This window comes from Corvus brachyrhynchos, unplaced genomic scaffold, assembly GCF_000691975.1.
Source record: "Corvus brachyrhynchos isolate BGI_N302 unplaced genomic scaffold, ASM69197v1 scaffold191, whole genome shotgun sequence".
NCBI classification, from domain to species: Eukaryota; Metazoa; Chordata; class Aves; order Passeriformes; family Corvidae; genus Corvus; species Corvus brachyrhynchos.
Genome location: NW_008236487.1, coordinates 1,967,543 through 1,985,813, shown reverse-complemented (window position 1 = coordinate 1,985,813; position 18,271 = coordinate 1,967,543). Strand labels below are relative to the sequence as shown.

General features: G+C 40.8%; 1 protein-coding gene across 3 annotated transcripts in view; it reads right to left on the bottom strand.

The window, feature by feature from the left end:
* BCL2L13 (BCL2 like 13) overlaps positions 1 to 17,602 on the bottom strand; it is a 38,326-nt gene extending 20,724 nt beyond the window's left edge. Inside the window, exons 1-5 of one of the 3 annotated variants that reach the window (XM_008643996.2) lie at positions 17,324 to 17,536; positions 13,471 to 13,648; positions 4,564 to 4,674; positions 3,459 to 3,615; positions 1,418 to 1,487 (exon numbers count right to left, since the gene is read on the bottom strand). In XM_008643996.2, the coding sequence (XP_008642218.1) occupies positions 1,418 to 1,487; positions 3,459 to 3,615; positions 4,564 to 4,674; positions 13,471 to 13,591 (459 nt within the window). In that variant the 5' untranslated portion in view covers positions 13,592 to 13,648; positions 17,324 to 17,536. Of the gene's footprint in view, positions 1 to 1,417; positions 1,488 to 3,458; positions 3,616 to 4,494; positions 4,675 to 13,470; positions 13,649 to 16,814; positions 16,835 to 17,323 lie in introns of those variants that run through there. The other 2 variants (XM_017726248.1, XM_017726249.1) reach the window with 2 other exon arrangements.
* Positions 17,603 to 18,271: the final 669 nt, after the last annotated feature.

Genomic DNA, 18,271 nt, shown 5'->3' with positions numbered 1-18,271 from the left:
GGAGCTCCAAGCTACCACAAAAACAATACAAACAGGTGCTGTGCTAGGGTACAAAATTTCCATTCTGGTTTGCTTTTGGACTGTATGTTTTGTAGCAACAAATGTTAGGGGCAAGCAGAGCTGATGACAAAGACATGTTCTGGATGATGCTCTCCCCCACAAGCTGATGGGGACCAAAGTCCACGAGCCCCAGGGGCTGCAGGAATGCAGCAGCAATGAAGGCTGAATCCTAAACCCCCAAATGCAGCCCATTCAGCCACCCAGGGCTGCATCTTCAGGAGGTGGGGACCCAAAGCATATTGACCTGAGAAACCCCATGCACCTCCTCCCTTGCCAGCTGAGCCACAATGTCTGTTTTTATGCTTGGTTTTAGCTTTCACCAGCTGAAAAGTACAATGTGCTAGCTTAAGCCACCTTCTTGATAATCAGATTTCATGGTTGTTTAAACTGAAATGCTGTGAATCACAAGATGACAAATTGAAAGAGCACACACATAAAGCAATGATAATTGCTGGAGCCATGGGCAGTAACTTGTCATGCAGTGTTTATTAAACTGCTTTACAAGTGCCCACACCCTTGGTTAGATGAACAATTTCTGAAGTAAGCAGGGAAATCTAGTCAGGGAAAAGTCTTTCTGGCAAAAAAAGGTAAAGAGGGGGAAAAAGAGCTCTTGTTCTAATTTAAATTTAAGACTACATTTTAACACTCAAATTGTGATTGAATTTGCAAGTAGTTACTTCATTCTTTCATTCTTTTTCTAGTACCCACTGAACTCATCAGAGAATGATTAGGGTGATGAATTTGAATGATTAATGAAAGATTAATCTGGGAAGAATAATTTACTCATTCTACATTAAAAGTATTTTAAGATAAGTCGTTTACAGATTTGCATTTTGTTTAAAAAAGAAGATTCCTATCATTTGAGATAACTACTCTTGAAACCAGGTAGGTTTCCATCCTTATGTTTTCTGAACAATTTAAATATCATGAAGATCCTGTCAATTTTTATTTTCACCATGTTCAGTGCTCTTTCTTACATATATTTTAAACCTGATATTGGAGCACGGAAAGAGTAGAAAGTATTATGAAAAAACTGTCTCAGATTTTGTTCTAAAACTGCTGCAGAAATTAACCTCTCTTGGGAATTAAAAGAAAATAAATCAAGCAACATGTCTAACTTCTCATTTTACTAAAGGAAGGTTGACTTAACACTTCCATTCACTAACTTCTAGCTAAATTATCTACAAAACTACCCACTGTGTGCACATCTACCACTCTGGCAGTGCAATTTATTTCATACTAAAACAAAATTCTTTCTATTCCTGGCCCTCTGTGAAGCACAACTGTACCCAGTACAAACAATTTGGACATCAAAGAGACATGGGACATATGCAAGTGAAAGTCACTGATCTGGTACCTTGTTCCATCCACTGGCATGAGCAGCTGCCTCCTGCGTGCGCTCCCGATATTCCTGATATGTCACCGGCCTGCAGAAGTTAAACCAACACTGAAAGTTATACAAGGAAACAAAAGAACATGAATAAAATAAAGTTCTCCATTTCCAGAGAACAAAGTATTTTCACATGTATTACAGCAAATAATTTTCAAGAGCTAACAAATCTCGCATTTCAGGACATAAAACACCAGCACCAGACAAGGTCATCCCCTTCTCCTACTTACACACTTTCATATACCTGGTTGGGTGAATTTCGTAATAATGTGATACTCTACAACTTAAAAGACATTAGATAAGCACGTTCTCTGATATGCTACAAAATTTCTAAGCTCTTGCATATGGGTTTTTTATAATATAAGACTTTAAAGAACATTCCACTAAGAAATTCGTACCTGAGGCTAGAGGCCAATGCAGAGTAAAATTTTATCAACAATACAGGCTGTGGACCAACACAGACTGTTTGACTGCATTAGATTTGAAACCTTTATTTGCAAGAAACAGCACTTTTGATCCCAAAACCCCTTCATATTTCAGTAGATACCTCTGTTCTAGATTTATGTCTCTACTTCTCTGAATTGGGATGATGAAATTCCTCTCTTCCATACTCTTTCCTCCAAAATGGCATCTAAGAGTCAGTAACAGCAAAGGCTTCCTGCCAAGTGACAGCAGAAGATGCACTGCTTCAAAAGCAGCTGTCCTCAGCCACATCATTACAAAAGGCAAGTTCAGACTTTAGCTTAATGGAAATAGTGGTAACTGGCATTGGACAGAGAACTGCTTACTGAACTCCAGGAACCTGTCATGATCTGACAGCCTACGGTAACTAACACTTTTTTATATGCATGTAAGAGGGCAGGAAAATACAAGCCAAGTAAATATTGCATCAAATAGCACTGCTCTAGCAACAGGGGGAAAAGAACAGAGTTAAAGCACAGTGGGGAAAGCATAATTTGGGGTTTGTCATTTTAAGGGCACTCTCTTGACTTCCTTGGCACATTAATTCTTTGAAACCAAATCCAAATCAATCAGTGGGATGAGAAGAGCGGCAACAGCTGCAGGAAGGATATCATCAAGAGATTAAATAGTAACTCTAGTTTGCCTTAGAAAAAGGCAACACAGTTTCACAGGCACTTCAGACTTTATGTATGTACATATATAAACAAAAAAATTACTCAGAATGCAAATATTTTCCTATAGAAAACATAGGAAGCCTAGATCATCAGGGTATCAACAAGCTGGAACCACTTCAATGCACGACTGCATTTATGCAACTGTTCCTAAAGCAGCACCTTCCAACTCCAGCTCTCTACCAACACATTTTGGAGGTCACTCAGAAAAGCCCCAAGTAGTTCATGTGAACCCATAAATTGCAGGCTGGTAATTCATAATAGAAAACCAAGCAACCACAACAACTGTACCAATTTGCAAACACATTAATTAAGATACTAGCATGCCAACTGCAACATGCTATTTAAACAATAAGCTTAAACTGGCAGGACAGCTCTTAGAGCACCAAGGTTAGCCCAGGAGCCCACACCTGCTTCAGATGTGTACCTGAAGGGTGGTCACAAGGTTTCTAAACACCATCCTTTCAGGGAAACTCTCCCACTCATCATGGGCCAGACCACAAACACAGCTTCAGCTCCACTCTTAGCTGTAAGGCCAAAGAAGTTAACGTGGCTACAGCCCAGCATTCACAAAACTGGCAATAGCAGCTGCCAGGTTCACCAGCAACTCAAACTGCTTGGAGCAGCCTCAGAAATTCAGTAACAAAAGCTTAGAAAAATTTTACAACTTACATTGCTGCAAAGGCCAAATACCACCAAGAAATATTTGCACATTACATCACAAAACAAACAAACAAACAAAACCCCAGCCAGATAAAGGAACACTGAAAAAGAAAGAAATACAATACAAGAAGCAGTCCCAACTTCAGCATTTCAGCAGCAGTCACAGTGCAAAAGGAAACACCTTCCCTTTGAAAAAGCAAATGGAAACTCACTTGCTAAGCAAGCTCTGCAGTGCTTTGTGCAGATGTTCCTTCAACTCCTGGGACACTTTCTCCCCCAGATGAGCCAGGCAGTCTTCTATCGAGCTCTCTGGATTGGCAGGGCTGAACACTGGGGAAGTGTGGCAGTCAAACCCTGTGGTGGTAAATGCTGAGAGAAGAAGGTACACAAAATAAAACAGATTCACAGAAGAACATCAACAGTCTCAGATTTCTTATCCCAGCAGTTAACACAGTTTACATGAGGGATGAAAAAATCACAGCTCTGTAGTCGAAGTATGCAGTGAACAAATCAGGGTAAAAAAATGTCCAAATACATTCTGAAAGTGCTACTTACAAGGCAGAGATGACTTTGAACTACATTTCCCCTCCAGCTCTTGTTTCACAACTGCATCCCAACCAGCAAGTTTGCTGAATGGGCAGCTATTCTCCCATTTTAAGCTGATGCCAACCCTGATGGAGCAGCAAAGAGCCTCTTTTGATGGTAAATTTGTCCACACATGGACATCTCTGCAGCAGTACTAGAGTATCATTTTTTAAAATATTATTTTGTTCATTTAACCTTTTCCTTCTCAGTTTAAAATTTCTAAGAAAGCTCCATATGAATGAACTTAAACAGCTCTAGAGTGTTTCTATTTCAGATTTCCAATTTGCAACACACATGCAAAGCAAAGATGGGTTTGAAATCATTCCTTGCTGGGAGTCCTATAAAAGCCACATCCACAGGTCAAAGCACATCACAAAAAATAAACCTGGTGGAAGGGAGAAATGTGATGGTTTAAGTCCACACTCCTCAAAATACTAGCTCCTGAGGGCTTCTGCCATCAACTGCAGCAGCTTAAGGGCTGCTTACTTTTCATTATTTATAGTAGCCTATTAAATGTCATCCAGCTGTTTGCTTTGGCTGGGCTCCACCACTCCAAATGGTAACGTTTAACTATTTTACTCCATGTGACAATGTGTACAAATCTTGTGGGGGGAGGAGAATAAAGAGATTCAATGTATTCAAAAATCTCTTTAACTAGAGTACCTGTTACAAATTAACCACCATTACAGTGCATAGAGATTATGGATTGAAACGGGAAAACCTGAAGAGCACCTTCCAAGATTTCTTCATCAAGACGTTTTAGCTCCTCCTCGATTTCTATTTTAATCTTCTCCAAAGCCTCTTTCTCCAAAGCATGTTGTGCCATAAGCTGTTGTTGAGCCCCTGAAAGAAACCAGAGAAATCATTTAAATGTTTTAATTCCATGTTTCAAATCAGGTAGATAATGGAAAACGGTATTGAAATATTGAGTATAAAGGAATTCAAGGTGAAAGTTCTGTTTCAGACAGCAACAAGTATGATTCCTCAAGAGGACTTATTACAAAAGTTTTATTACATGAACCCAGAGACAGATAAACTTCCAGGCCTATTCAAGGTAGAACTGGTGCTTTAAATATGAAAAAAAACCCAAAACCAACAGAACTGTAAGGCTTAAAACAGAATACACAGCAGCTTTAAAAGCAACGTCTTCAACTGAAGACCAAATCAAACCAAGGTACATAAACAAGCAGCCATTATGCCTAATACACTTATTATCAAACTACACCGAAACAAAGCAGACTGGCATAAACTTCATTTTTAGTGGCAAAATATAAAATTTATATTGATGCCTGCAAAATCGACAACATTCTCAGAGCAACTCTGCAATGACATCAATGAAGAATCCTGAAACCTGTGAACTGTGCCTCATTTCCCTGGTCATGAGGAGTCTACAGGCCACAATGAAAGAATTTAAGACTGGGTTCAGGCAAAGGACCCCACAATTGTCAGTCAGTTGTCAATTCTCCTCTCCCAACCAAGAAATTTAGGAATTTGAAATGGCTACATATCCCCAGAAGTTCACATGCCATGGTTTGGGATCACAAATACATAGTCTATGTGCTGACTCGAGATACTGGTAACAAAAAATTGTTTCAGCCATATAGTCAGGATTACATAGACTCTCAATCATCTTAATCATTATGCTGTACCAAGAGACACAAAACTGTTTCCAAACAAACCAAGGTATTTAGGACATTTGAATCTTTAAGGAACTGCCTGCTAAATGTCAGCATTTCCAACATAAGGTGGGTATGGCAAAGGTAACCACTCAAGTAAATTTTATGAGGTGGTACTAACACGAAGATTGTATGTCCTTGACAGAGTTCCAGCTCCAAACTCTTGCTATTTAGCTGCTTTTTCTTTGGGTTTGCTCATCTCTGTTTCTTCCATCAGCTTTCAGGCATGTTTTCAAACCCCTTTCTTAGGGCACACTACATGAACTGTTCCATTAACTGCTTCACTTCTTGCTTTCACTGAACTTCACCAACCAAGAGTCCACCACTGAAATTTTCTTCTTCCTTTCACTCAATTCCTTAAAATGTTCTACTTAGAGACAAAATGGAATTGCTTCGTAATATTCCTCAGAATTCTTTTTTTTTCTGAAGACATTCTTTGGGACTTCATGTTCTCTCACACCCACGACTCACATACCACATCCTGACTGAGCTGCTGGTTACCCGTGTCCACTGTCTCTTCCTCATTCCCCCAAATACTGATGAGCCAACCTACCTCACCCTTTCTGCACCTACACCAAGGGCTACAGCTCTACCAGGGCATCCACACAATGTTCTGCTCTACAGACATTCTTCACTCAGTTGAAGAAAACAAAAAGGGAAACGATTTGTATCTGTAATGTTGGTATCATCTGACTCAATTTCCTCCTCATCACTTTCATTTCACATCCAGATCTTCAGGTAAGTCCTGTTAACAGCCAGTGGAGCTTTCTGGCACATCTTTTTTCATTCCTGTTTCAAAGGCACTAAATCATAATTTGGTGGTCTTGTGAACGACAGCTTTATGGCCTGTTTTCTTTGGTTTGTTTCTCTGCTGGAACTCACTCTAAGTGTTGTACTGCCTTCCCTTTTCTTCCACAATGGGCACATATAATCACTAAATTTCGTATAAGGGTGTGTGAAAACTGTAAAAGCACTTAACACATGCAAATGTGTAGTTAACTACCCACTACTGAAGTACACTGTCATTTTCTGTATTTAAAAAAACACTAGACAGTAAGCTTTCAAGGTCTCCTACAATTGAAAAATAAGTTACAAATCCACAGTATCAACCCACTGAACGTGTGTTAATGCTTAAAAACTCAGCACAAGTACCCCTCTAAACCAATGTATGCTTAAGTCAGTGTAAAATGTTCTCATATATTTCTGTGACCGGTCTAAAAGAACAAAGGATAATCAGTTTAATTCCATTTTACTTAACCACACATGTTCAGAATAACTTTATTTAGCTTCTTAAATCCCTTCCCAAGTAGTCTCTCTTTGCCACTCTAAGTAATAAATTCCAGAGAGGAGCAAACCATTCCTCCTTTTGGTTAATGCCCTGTCAGTTGCTTCTTTGAAGAACTGAACCACTGCTTCAGAGTCAAGTGCAACAAGTGTGTGCAAGTGCCAAGCCCTGTCTGAACCTGCGCTTCCCCCCGTGTATGGAAGGGACGAGGGGCTCAGAGGAGCACCCATTCTCACGGGACTAATGTGACGATGATCACACATGACAAGCTGTCATACTGGATAAGAAGTCACCCGGAAGATGGAAGGAAGAGAAATTCCAGTGCTGCCAGCATACAAAAGAGCTGTTTAGATAATCAGCACTGCAGTCAATGGTTTCCATCTCGTAACACCCACAACTTTGCAGCAGCTGCTGATTCCGAGAGCACCTGACTATTCAGTCATGCCAGAACATCAAAACCCTACCCCTCCCAGAGCAGTGACTCTGCACTGTTTATTCCCCTGATAACAAATGGATTTCAGCTTTCTGCATCTCCTGGATATTGACTGCTACCAACAAACACTGCACACAGTGTGGGAGAACAGCATATTCCAATAGCAAAGGTCCTAAGTGAGGGGCATATTTTTCTCAATTAGTCAACTTCCAAGTCGCCAACAGGTAGAAGAAAAAAGTAAAACCAGCTTATTTTAGATGAGAATATATTTTCATTATTAAGGATGCAAATGGTCACACCAGAAATGGTGCTTGTAAGAGCCATAAGCATTGAATGCTTTCCTGTGCTCAAGAAATGGGTTTGCCTCTTCTGGGCTTTTGGTAAACCAACTCTGCAAGGCCTCTTCCCAACCCAGAGGCACAACAAACCTCTGTTACATGTTCTTACACAACCAAGTTAGAGCATTCCACTTTCTATTTACGGAATAAATGTTCCCTTTGCCACAATTATGTTAAGATTTTGGGTTTCAGGTATTTGGAACTAACCTGAAAAGCAGAGGAAAATGTGTTCTGAAAGTCCATCAGGCATCACATCAGGGACCATCAGACTACTAAATAAATGTAATACTTCAGTAAAACTCCAGAAGCTCAGTAACAATACGAGACTAACCCGTTTGCCAGGGTTGATCCCAGGAGGAGGAGGGATGGGATGGGAAGTCATTCATCAGAGCTACAGAGTCTGCACATCTGATTCTACAATGCTTGTGCCAAAACTTCAGCTAACAAGGGACAACAGCAACTATAAGGGGACTGAAAAGATCTTATGCCTTTTTAGTTCAAGGGAATGCAGGATGATTGGAAAAGAAAGCCACTGGTGTCACAGAGTGCTCCTGACTTATTTTCTTTCATGCTTGTACTTTTAATTTAGCAATACCTTCGTTTTCAACTTCTCTTAGGTCTCTATATTAACTTCTGTACAGCTAAGTTAAAAATTTACTTTCAGCATGACAGTAGTATTTCTTTAACATCTCAGACCTTTTTGAACATTAAGATTCTAAAATTACTCTGAGCACTGAGAAGTGACAGATATATAAAAAATCTCTTTACAAATGTTTTTATCTCTTTCCTTTAATGAAAAGTACATCCATTACTCCAGCACACTCCAGAACATGGACTGCCACACATAGATGTAGGCCTCGATTTCAGAAATGTTTAAAAGAAGCTCTTTATAAACCATACGAAGGCTCAGCTTAAAAGAAACTAAAAAAGTCTAAAATATTACCAGCCAAAAAGAGACAAGATATTGCCAACTAGCAGCCTTTTTTTTTGTTTGTTTTTGTGGGCAGAGAGGAGGCTTAATCAAGTGGGAATTCACAGCCCAAAAAGCTCCCTTTCCTTGCCTCAGTTCAGGGAATAGCTCCCTTACTAGCATGAACTGGACTGCTCTGACCTGCAGTGTGAATCTTTACCGCCCAAACACGTGTGTTTGCCCTAAGAGCAAAGTCTCTAACAAGTAAGTTCAACCTAAAAAACTCCTTCATTTCCTACAGGCCAACAGTAGGTACCATGTGTGTGGGAAACCATGAAAATGGCTTGATCACTAACTACATACAGCACTTCATAGGTAATTCCAAGAAGATAATAAATGGTCAAAAGAACACCGTGCACAATACCTGGATTAAAGTACTGTGGATAGCATGCACCTCAGGGAAACTGTAAAACTGTCAAAACCTTGCTCACCTCTTGACCAACCTATGTCACCATGCAGTAATGGCACTGGCTATAAATCTTTCAGATGCTCTGCAAGATAAGGGATTATTTAAGATTTTTCACTCTGTCAAGGAAAACACAGAAAAACTACTTTTCTTCACACTGTTAGTCGTAGCTGCAAGCTCATGGGATGGTGTCAAGCAATGGGGAAATAGATTAAAAAAGAAAAATACATTAAAAGTCACTCCTCGATAAAATACAAAGAAACATTTATAATACAAATATACTGAATCACAAAACCAAAGTACTTTGACTCACTTGAAAAGTCAGTAATACTAACAATCGCAGCTGAGTGGAAGTTCCTGTAATGAGAGTGACTTCAGGGAGGAAAGTGTAGAGATGTTTTCCAATACTCGATACTTATTTTCTGTGTCTGAACCAGTACTCATAGGTATGACAAGAGTTCTGAAAAAACACAAAGCATCTCTCCACAATCTAATGAACAGACAACTGAGAGTTTCCACAGATTTAAAATATATCTGTTGCCTCAAACCACATCAACTTACACAGGTGATGCTACTCTGTGCGTTTTATCAATTTATCTGAGTTTGTCCACCTACCTGAAAAGTCACCAAAAGTAACAGAATTTACTGCTAACGGATTTTGATTTAAATAAACTGCAATGACTGTTACGCAGAATCAGCATTCTGGCAAAACTAACAGGAAAAATCTCTTAAAGTACTGGCCAGTTAAATTTGCTGGATTCACCTCTGGAGACACTGAAATCCATTACAGAATACTATAGAGCTGTAATGCTAAAAGATTGGCTTGTCCAGTAAAACTGTCTTTTCTTCAAGGGTCTGGAGTACTGTGGATGGCTCTTTCTTCAGCCGCTGCACTGAAGAGAAGATAACAAAACAAAAATTTCCAAGTGCTCATCAGGTGTTGATTTAGATCAACCTTATTTGCTTGAAGCCAGAAGCGATTTCAGTGTTTGCAATTGAAGCCATCCTTCTTGCAACAAAACCAAGACCAACCAAGAGACCCAAAAGGAAACACAGTGAGGTAATTTTCTATGTAATTTCTCTGAATTTTCTATTCACTGAATAAAAATCCTCCCAAAACCATCGGTCTTGCAAAGCACACTATGCCTGCAAAAAATGAGAAGTTTTAACTGGAAACCTATCAACCTATCTTAAAGTTTTATTCTTATCTCAGTTTTTGAAACAGCAAGACGTACACCAGAAAAAACCTAGTACAAAATGAGGGGAAACAGAGGCGTATGATAGTAGGAGGAAAGAAAGGGGAACAAACAAAAGCATTCAATCTCTCCTACCAGTTCTGGAAGAGATAAAATAGTACCACTCCTGTTGGGAAGGATCACTTTTTTGGTTGGGTGTTTTTGACCACCAGATATGCTTTCGAGTTTAACTGGAGTGCTGAAACTTCACTGAGATCTGGGAGACTGCTGTAGGAGGAGACTCAAGGGAGACACAGAAATCCTAACACCTAGTGTGCCTTTTTTCCTTATCTCCCATGTTCGGTACACACGCAACAGAAAGGCAGAAGATCCTCCAGCGGGTGACACAAGGTGGCTGTAATTGGGATGCTGAACTGCCCTCTAGAGGAGTCCCTCACTCTCCCAGTCAGGCAGACAAGGAGGTTAACACCACCAGGGCAAGCTAAAACTTGTCTTCCTGGATACTCCCATTATACTGTAATATGATTCAAAAAACAGACCAGGACTACAGGCCCATTTGGATCTAAGAAAAACAAATGAAGGGAAAGTACTACAAACCAGAGTCAATGCCTCATATCAGTGAAACACAAAATACAGGAGTGTTCTGCAACTGGAAAGGAAACAGGCAATAGCCAAAATCACTGCTTCCTATGGAAGGTCTGTCAGCACAACAACCAAATCAGAGCAAAATAAGATTAAGGACAGGTGTTTTTTATTGGAATCCTCTCAATTCACAAATCAATGGTGTTCAACCATAGAGCAGAAAGACTCCTGACCAGCATTTTGAAGTGCCACGGAAATCCACAATGGAAGAAGGAACTTGGGATCACTCAAAGTGTTGTACCAACAACTGGTGATGGTGCTTGGAAAACACACTGACAAGCAGGAAGCAATGTTGTGCTGTTGTTACCCCTCCCTTGTTACCAACCCAAGAAGTCTCCTCCTCAGGACAGGATTCCAGACAACAACTGTTCATTTCCATTTCCCGGCTCTCCTGTCTCCCTTGGTCTAACCAGGTTTCTCAGCCCACACTTGGGACTGTAACACCCAGCTACCTCCCAGCAGTGCATTAGGCAGGGCAGGAAATATCCATTATGGGCTGTGCTCTCCTCCTTGGGGAGAACATGGAGCCCAGGGAGCAGATTACAGCAAGGGGGCATCAGCCAGTGCCAAACAACAAGGAGATACAGACTGGCTACATGGACTACTGGAACTGCTCAGTAGTCCAAGGAGATGCACACAGCGCTCCAAAATAACCACACACAGCCCAGGAGTGCAGCTCAAACACTCTTTAATTACAAGCAAGGAGAGAAAAAGTAGGAGAAAGGATTTTTAAAATGTAGCTAGCAGACAAAAGAAACCTCTCAGAAGCATGGAGAGCAGAAAACCACCACCAGGAAAAGTGAGTTAGGAAAGAACGAAACAAATCCTGAAGCAGAAGGATAAAGCGTTTGCTTAGTTCAATACAGCCTGAAGTCCATTCAAAGCATTACAAAATAGAGTGAGAAACAAGTTGGCAAATTAAAAGTAAGGCAAAATTATTTAATCCAGAGCCTTTGACCAGAAAGCAGCAAAAACACTGAAAGAGAGACCTAATTAAAGTGAAACATGAGCAGGAGAGGAGACATTGTGGTCACTCTCTGGTTTGGGGAATGGGGTGGGGAAAATGTAGGAAGATTTCCTGTTTAGAAGTTGTAAAGTATGAATGCTTTAGAGAATCCTAATAGCAAGTCCAACTACACCCTGCTGTCACACAAGCTAAAACATCTAAACACTATCTGAGAAGTCCTCTTAATTGACTACAAAATTTTCATTTAAGCATTTCTAGTTTCCTCTTCAGAAAGTTTAAATATACTGCTGTAATTCAGATTAGAAGCTCAGAGGTTTCAGTAATGAGAATTACTTGAAAGGTTTCACCTCAATTTGCAAATACTTCAAAGGCAACTATAGCCAAATTATTTTTGAAAAGCTTTAAGACTGACATTTTCCTTTCTGAATCTTGTTGTATTTATACAACAAAGCAGACTCTTACACATTGAACTTTTATATATACTCAATACATTTCCAGTTACAGCCCAGTTATAAATGGGTGGGATTTCCAGAATGAGATGTCATCACTAAAATAAGCACATTTTTCAACAAAGGGTTTTATGAAACAAAGGGTTTTATGAAACAGCTAAGGTGCCTCTTCTTTCATGGACCACAGATGCAGTCAAAGTGGAAGTAGCAAATATACCTTAAATATACTAACATTAATATTTTATATATATATATATATATATATATATAATTATATATAATACAACCAGCATATGGTATATGCTCTAGTGCCAAGCTGAAAAGCAGTTCTGTCATAACTTTGATGCAATCTTTTCTTTTCAAGAATTTCTCACTTCATGACAGGTAAGTTCAGTAAATGACAGCATATGCATTCTTAAATGATTGTTCAAAGAGAAAAAGTAGATTCTGAGGACTCTCTCTATTTGGTTTGGGTGTTTTTTTATCCTCCTTTCATCAGAATAAGTTCTGAATCACAGAACTAGCAGTGACTAAAACATCATTAAGAAGTGACAAGTCACCCAGGCAATCCTGACAAACAACATTGCTTAAGTGCTTGCCACCACAAAATAAAAGTTTTACCCCCTACGTTTATCTGAAACACAATCTACCAAAATTGTTTAATTCTGCCTTCTATTTCTTTACTTAACCTCTTTTATCCATAAAACTGTCCTAGAAGAAACATCTGACTCCATGCAGTCCTTGACTTCTAATTAAATAAATAAACAGAAGTAGTATAGGCCACGTCTCTGCACCAGCACTGACTGACAACAGCAGGAGCCTCAATGCAACAGGGCAAAACTATTTAGCACAGCAGATTGCTCAAGCCACCACTCAGTTTATGGCAGTAAACACCACCTCACCCCTGCTTACTTCCACTTGTGTCCCAAACAAATAGCAAGCATGGGCTGAAGTTCTCATGATGGCTCAACAAAGGTAACATATATCCATCCCCCCTGGTCTCAAGACAGCAACTAAAACCACTTACATGCTTCCTAAACACCAGTCAGCCCTGGCACAGCTCAAATTAAAACAGTAATCTGCACACAAACAGCTTTGTTTCCATCAGCATCGCTCATCTCTCAACTGAAATTTATTCAATTTTCAATGAATGAACCAAGAGATTCATTACACCAAACATCAGGCTCACGCGCTGCATCCCTGCAGAAAAACCTGAAGAACTAACTGTAAATACAGCTGCATATGTAAATGGCTACAGATGAATACGCAAATATTACCTTGAGTTGGAGGAGGAGGATGCTCCTGTGGCTTGTCCTGTGCTAAAAGGCCCAGGTAGCTGAGCACTACGTATTTGGTTTCATAGTGAAATCCTACAGGCACGGCGATAGCGGACGCCATCGGCTTGGCTGTGTTCGTGTGGGGCACGTCGGCTGCGCTCTGGGGAACCCAGGAAGGCTGTCAGGAAAGAGGAAAGGGTTTTGTTTGTTTGTTTGTTTATAAGGCTGCAACAGGTCATGCACTCGTACAGAACAAGGAGTTATGCAACAATCCTGAAGCAATATCCAGGTTTTTGCCCTGATATCCTATGCATTCTTATTTTAATAAGAACCATGCAGAGTAAACCCAACTGCGCCCCAGTCCAGCTGCCTGCCTGCTGCCAGCAGTGGCATTTCTCACTCCTGCCTGACACACACACTCCCAGGGAAGCAAAACGAGCAGTTCCTCACCACGTGTCCTCCTCCCAACGCCTCCCATCCCAACCACACACAAAAATGCACGTGCTCATGCAAAGAGGCTTCAACGGATTCTGAAGACTTTGTTAATCACAACATGAGGTAAAAAGACAGGTTCCAAGGAGTGTCTCTTTCCCTAAGCCTCCCATGAATATTTTCCCGAGTCTCTGCTTTCTCAGGTTCACTACTATGATGCTCAAAAATTGCAATGCAGAAAAAGTGACCACAATTGCCTCAAATTCATTTTACTGTTCCAACAGCAATGGAAAACATATGGTCAACAGAGTAAATTCCATGTTCATTGCAGGGATTGGAAGAACAGATGGTTGTTTGTCCTGGATTTCTCACCCAGACATTATTAAGTATAAACCAGAAATCCACACCTAACAGCAACATCTGGCCAAAGAACTCCACCCTGTTTCACTCTAATTGTTTTGTTGCTTTTTTCAAATATCCAAATAAGACCAGCAGGAAAACTAAGGTAGAGAGAAATTAAAAGCAACGAGGTAAAAAGTAAAATTTCAAACAACACCATGGAAGTGGGGAAAAAGCCATGCAACAGATTAAAAAGATGTTTGAGATTAATCAACATGTTTTAGCTCTTTTTATTTGGCAAAGTCTGGATAACTACTTCCAACATGCTGTCAACTTAATGAATCAAATAACACTATCCAGGGGTTTCTGATAAACTCTTCAAATTAAGTTCTCCAGGACTTCAAAGAGTCATTCCCAAACAAGCAGTAGCCCATTCTTGGCCTCCAGAATGGATGTCTAAATGAAAGACACACAAGAAAGTTTGTGCTACGGAACAACTGCTGAACAGGCACTGAAAGAGACAGGCAATTTAATGTGAGACTGCAGTCACATTTAGAAAAAAATTTACTATCAAGTTTAAAGCAGTTAGAATGAGCAACATGCTATACACAGGGACTAGAACTTGGACCCTCTCAAGAGAGTTATGGATTACACTGGAAATGCCTTGAGACTAAAAGAAAGAACCAGGTTCCAAAACCAAAGAACAATCTGCAAATGAAGCCTCAAGATTAAAAATAATAATAATAATAAACTGAGAAAGCAAAAGTAAAGCACTTGCCTGTCTAGCTATTCAAGATGTCTGGGCTAACTCCTAACCCCTCCTCCCTGAGAAGGAATTCAGATTAATAGCAGTTGTACACTGGTTACTGCACATAAACTGAACTAGAATTGTGCTGTGGCACGGTTGCTGTGGGAGTGGATAGCTTGGCAAAGAAAAATTTACCACCAAACTAAAAGCTGCAAAAGGAAAAGAACTGGTATAAAATTGGCTCTTTAGAAACTCTAGTTTCTGAAACTCATTCAGTATTGAAAACAGAAAAGGGATCTCTCATGAAGACCATACTATGGCAGCCCTGCCTCTTGCTCCATGTATTTGAAAATGCCTGAAAGCCTTTACCAGAAAGGTTTGGTTGTCTTTGCTGCAGCTTGAACCTAAGTAGTGAATTATATACAGAGGAAGCAATAAACTTGGAGTCAACACTTCATCTATGCTGCCTCTTCCATCCCAAAGTACTCTACAGGCAACATATCCTGCTTCAGAAACCTAAGAAATCACAGCAGAGAAGAACCACAGCTTTTTCACAACACAGTTACCCTTGAGCCTCTTCCATAGCTGAGATTTTCATAGAGGAAGAGGATTTGGGAAAAAATAATTGCTCTGAAGACTTTAGGATCCTTTAACAATAGATCTGCTCTTCAGACCAGACCCCCACACACAATCACCACATCACATGTTCACATCACCAGGTGTGAAATGTGCCATGCACCAAAAACCAAAAGCTCCCCGGCACATTTCAGTTCTGGTTTGTTCAGTAGAGATCCACAGGCCTGAAAATCAAAATGCTTCTCACAATGCCTACACAGTGAATGGGAGCCCTTCCAGACAACCTGAACTGATCTCTCCTGAAAAAAATTAGCCTGACAGATGGTCCAGAGACATCCAGAAACTGTGCTGTGGGCCAAAGAAAAAGTCTGTATATATAACAGAGATTATTCTTCAAAATATAATTCCAAATCAATGCAGAAAATGAAAGAAAAAAGTTGATCAAAACAAGCATGACATCCAAAGCAGCACAGGGCAACAGGGAGGCCTAATTCACAAAAATTTCAGTGTGCTTAGCTCAGCACTTCTGAGGGGACGAAGGGGAAAAAAAACAACAGAGAGAGAGAATCGGACCACTGCTTATTTAAATAGTGGCTAATGTTTCTCTGGGAAAAGAAGGATGAAAAAAAAAAAATTACCTTGGTGGATATATTTTGAGAGGCAGTTTTATACTGAAAAGAGAAGGGAGACTTAAGAACTTGAATGGAAGAAATCTTCAAATTCACATAAAAGAATGTCATGAGTGGAAGTGCACTTCAGAATCACTCGTCTTCCTTTGAGAGAAGCCCACAGCACAGTAACTGAATGACTCGTTTTGGATTGTGAATGACTGGTTTTGTTTACAAAGAGAAATACAGAAATATTGACTCAGATACTGTAAATATCTCAGAAAAGGCCATTTTTTCAGGAATGAGTGGGATTGAGAAAGGACACACAGCTTGAGAGACCAGATCAGAGGAAAGAGAGCTCTCCACTAAAGGAGCAAAATGGAAGAGAGTCCAGAAAGTGTTTAAGAGGATAAGCTTGTACAGGAGATGCAATGGAGCAGAGGAAATAAGGCATTACACAGAGTCTGTGTCTCAACACCAGGAAAAGAGGGTTGCTTCTGGTTTGACAGGTTCCCTGCAGGAATACTGTCCTCAAAAAGCTAGAGAGATCAACATTATTACCCATTACTCCCTACAAAAAATTCACCTTTCCCAGTTCCTGCGCCCTTGGGGGATAGAAGGCGATACCTGTTGAAGCTTACTTAGCTTGTCACTCCTCCGGCCCTGCTGTCACTTGTTTCATGTGGGCTGAGCTGCTCAAGCGACCTGAGAGCAGGAGTTGCAGCAGGACTGACATTTCCTCATGCAATCTGTCACGTCCTAATCCACGGCAGAGTTATACGTTGGATAACGGGCAGCACAAGCCTACCAATGAATACAGCGAATATAATCCCCAGCAATGAGGCCGGGCTGTGTTTTAGTCCCTGTCTGTAAAACCCTACCCTGCATCAAGATGTGTTTACTGTGCATCGTTCAAACCCCAAAACGCAACATCACTGCTCTAGCGCCCAGAGCAGTTCAGCTGGATTTTACAAACAAAACAGCAGGCAACCAATGTCACCTACGGATTTCAGAAACATCAGCACCGCCACAGACCACCTGCTTTATCCAAACAGCAGCACCACCGCCCTCGGCTTCCACTCCGAAACGGAATCACTCCAGAGCTGGATGCATTCCCCACCTAGAGCCTGGGTCGCCAGGCCTCACTTACCAGCTACAAACTCAATCACCCCAAGAGCCGCTGTGGCCGAACACCTCCTGCTGCTGCTGAATTATTGCAATGCACGCACGGCCTGAGCCAGCGAGCGCTCAGCCGAGCACGGGCAGGCACAGAGGCAACGCGACGGCAGTAGCGCAGCTCAGATCATTTTTAGGGCCGCCTGACATCGATACGCTCATGGTTTGGGTCGTCTTGCCGGTATCAATCTCTGCAACAGGCGGCCACTCTCAGTTCAGCTGCATCTACAGCCTCGGGTTTACACGGTGCTCTTCACCAAACATACCGAATTCCAAGGAGTTGCAGGTCTACAAAACCACACCCCATATCAGCAAGATGGAAAATATTCAGGCACTCTGCAGCCTTAGCAGAAGGCTTGCGTAGGGATTTTGGATGAGACTTGCATGTGTGGACTAGTTTAACCTTGCAACAGTTTGTCTCTGAAAACACTTCCCATAACAGGCAGGACTATCCAAAGCACCCAGTTGTGATCAACTTGGGAGATAAATTCTCCAGAGTACTTTTCCAACTCTGTATGAGGGTATGACTAAGAGACTTTGTAGTAAACTGAGAACTACTCAGTTCAAACATGTCAGTTCCTACTGGAAATGAATCAATACTGCAGCCACTACTGATCCCCTGGTGGCACTTAATGGGTAGAAATACTGGAAAACATAATTGTTCTTTATCTGGACAGTGTTTGTAGCTGACTTTTGAGAGAAATGCAATTAAGTGAGCATCCTAGGCAAACGGTATGATTTCTCTTCTAGAAAGTAAAACAAAAGCTGCATGAGTTATCCACTATAAAGGTCCTCAATTTTTTGCAGCTTCAACCCATCTCACCACAACATTAAATACCGGCAAACACAGCTTTTACTAACGAGCTTCCATTCGCTTTCTGTCATGACGTGCCTATTTGGGTTTGAGAACCCGAAACAGCCG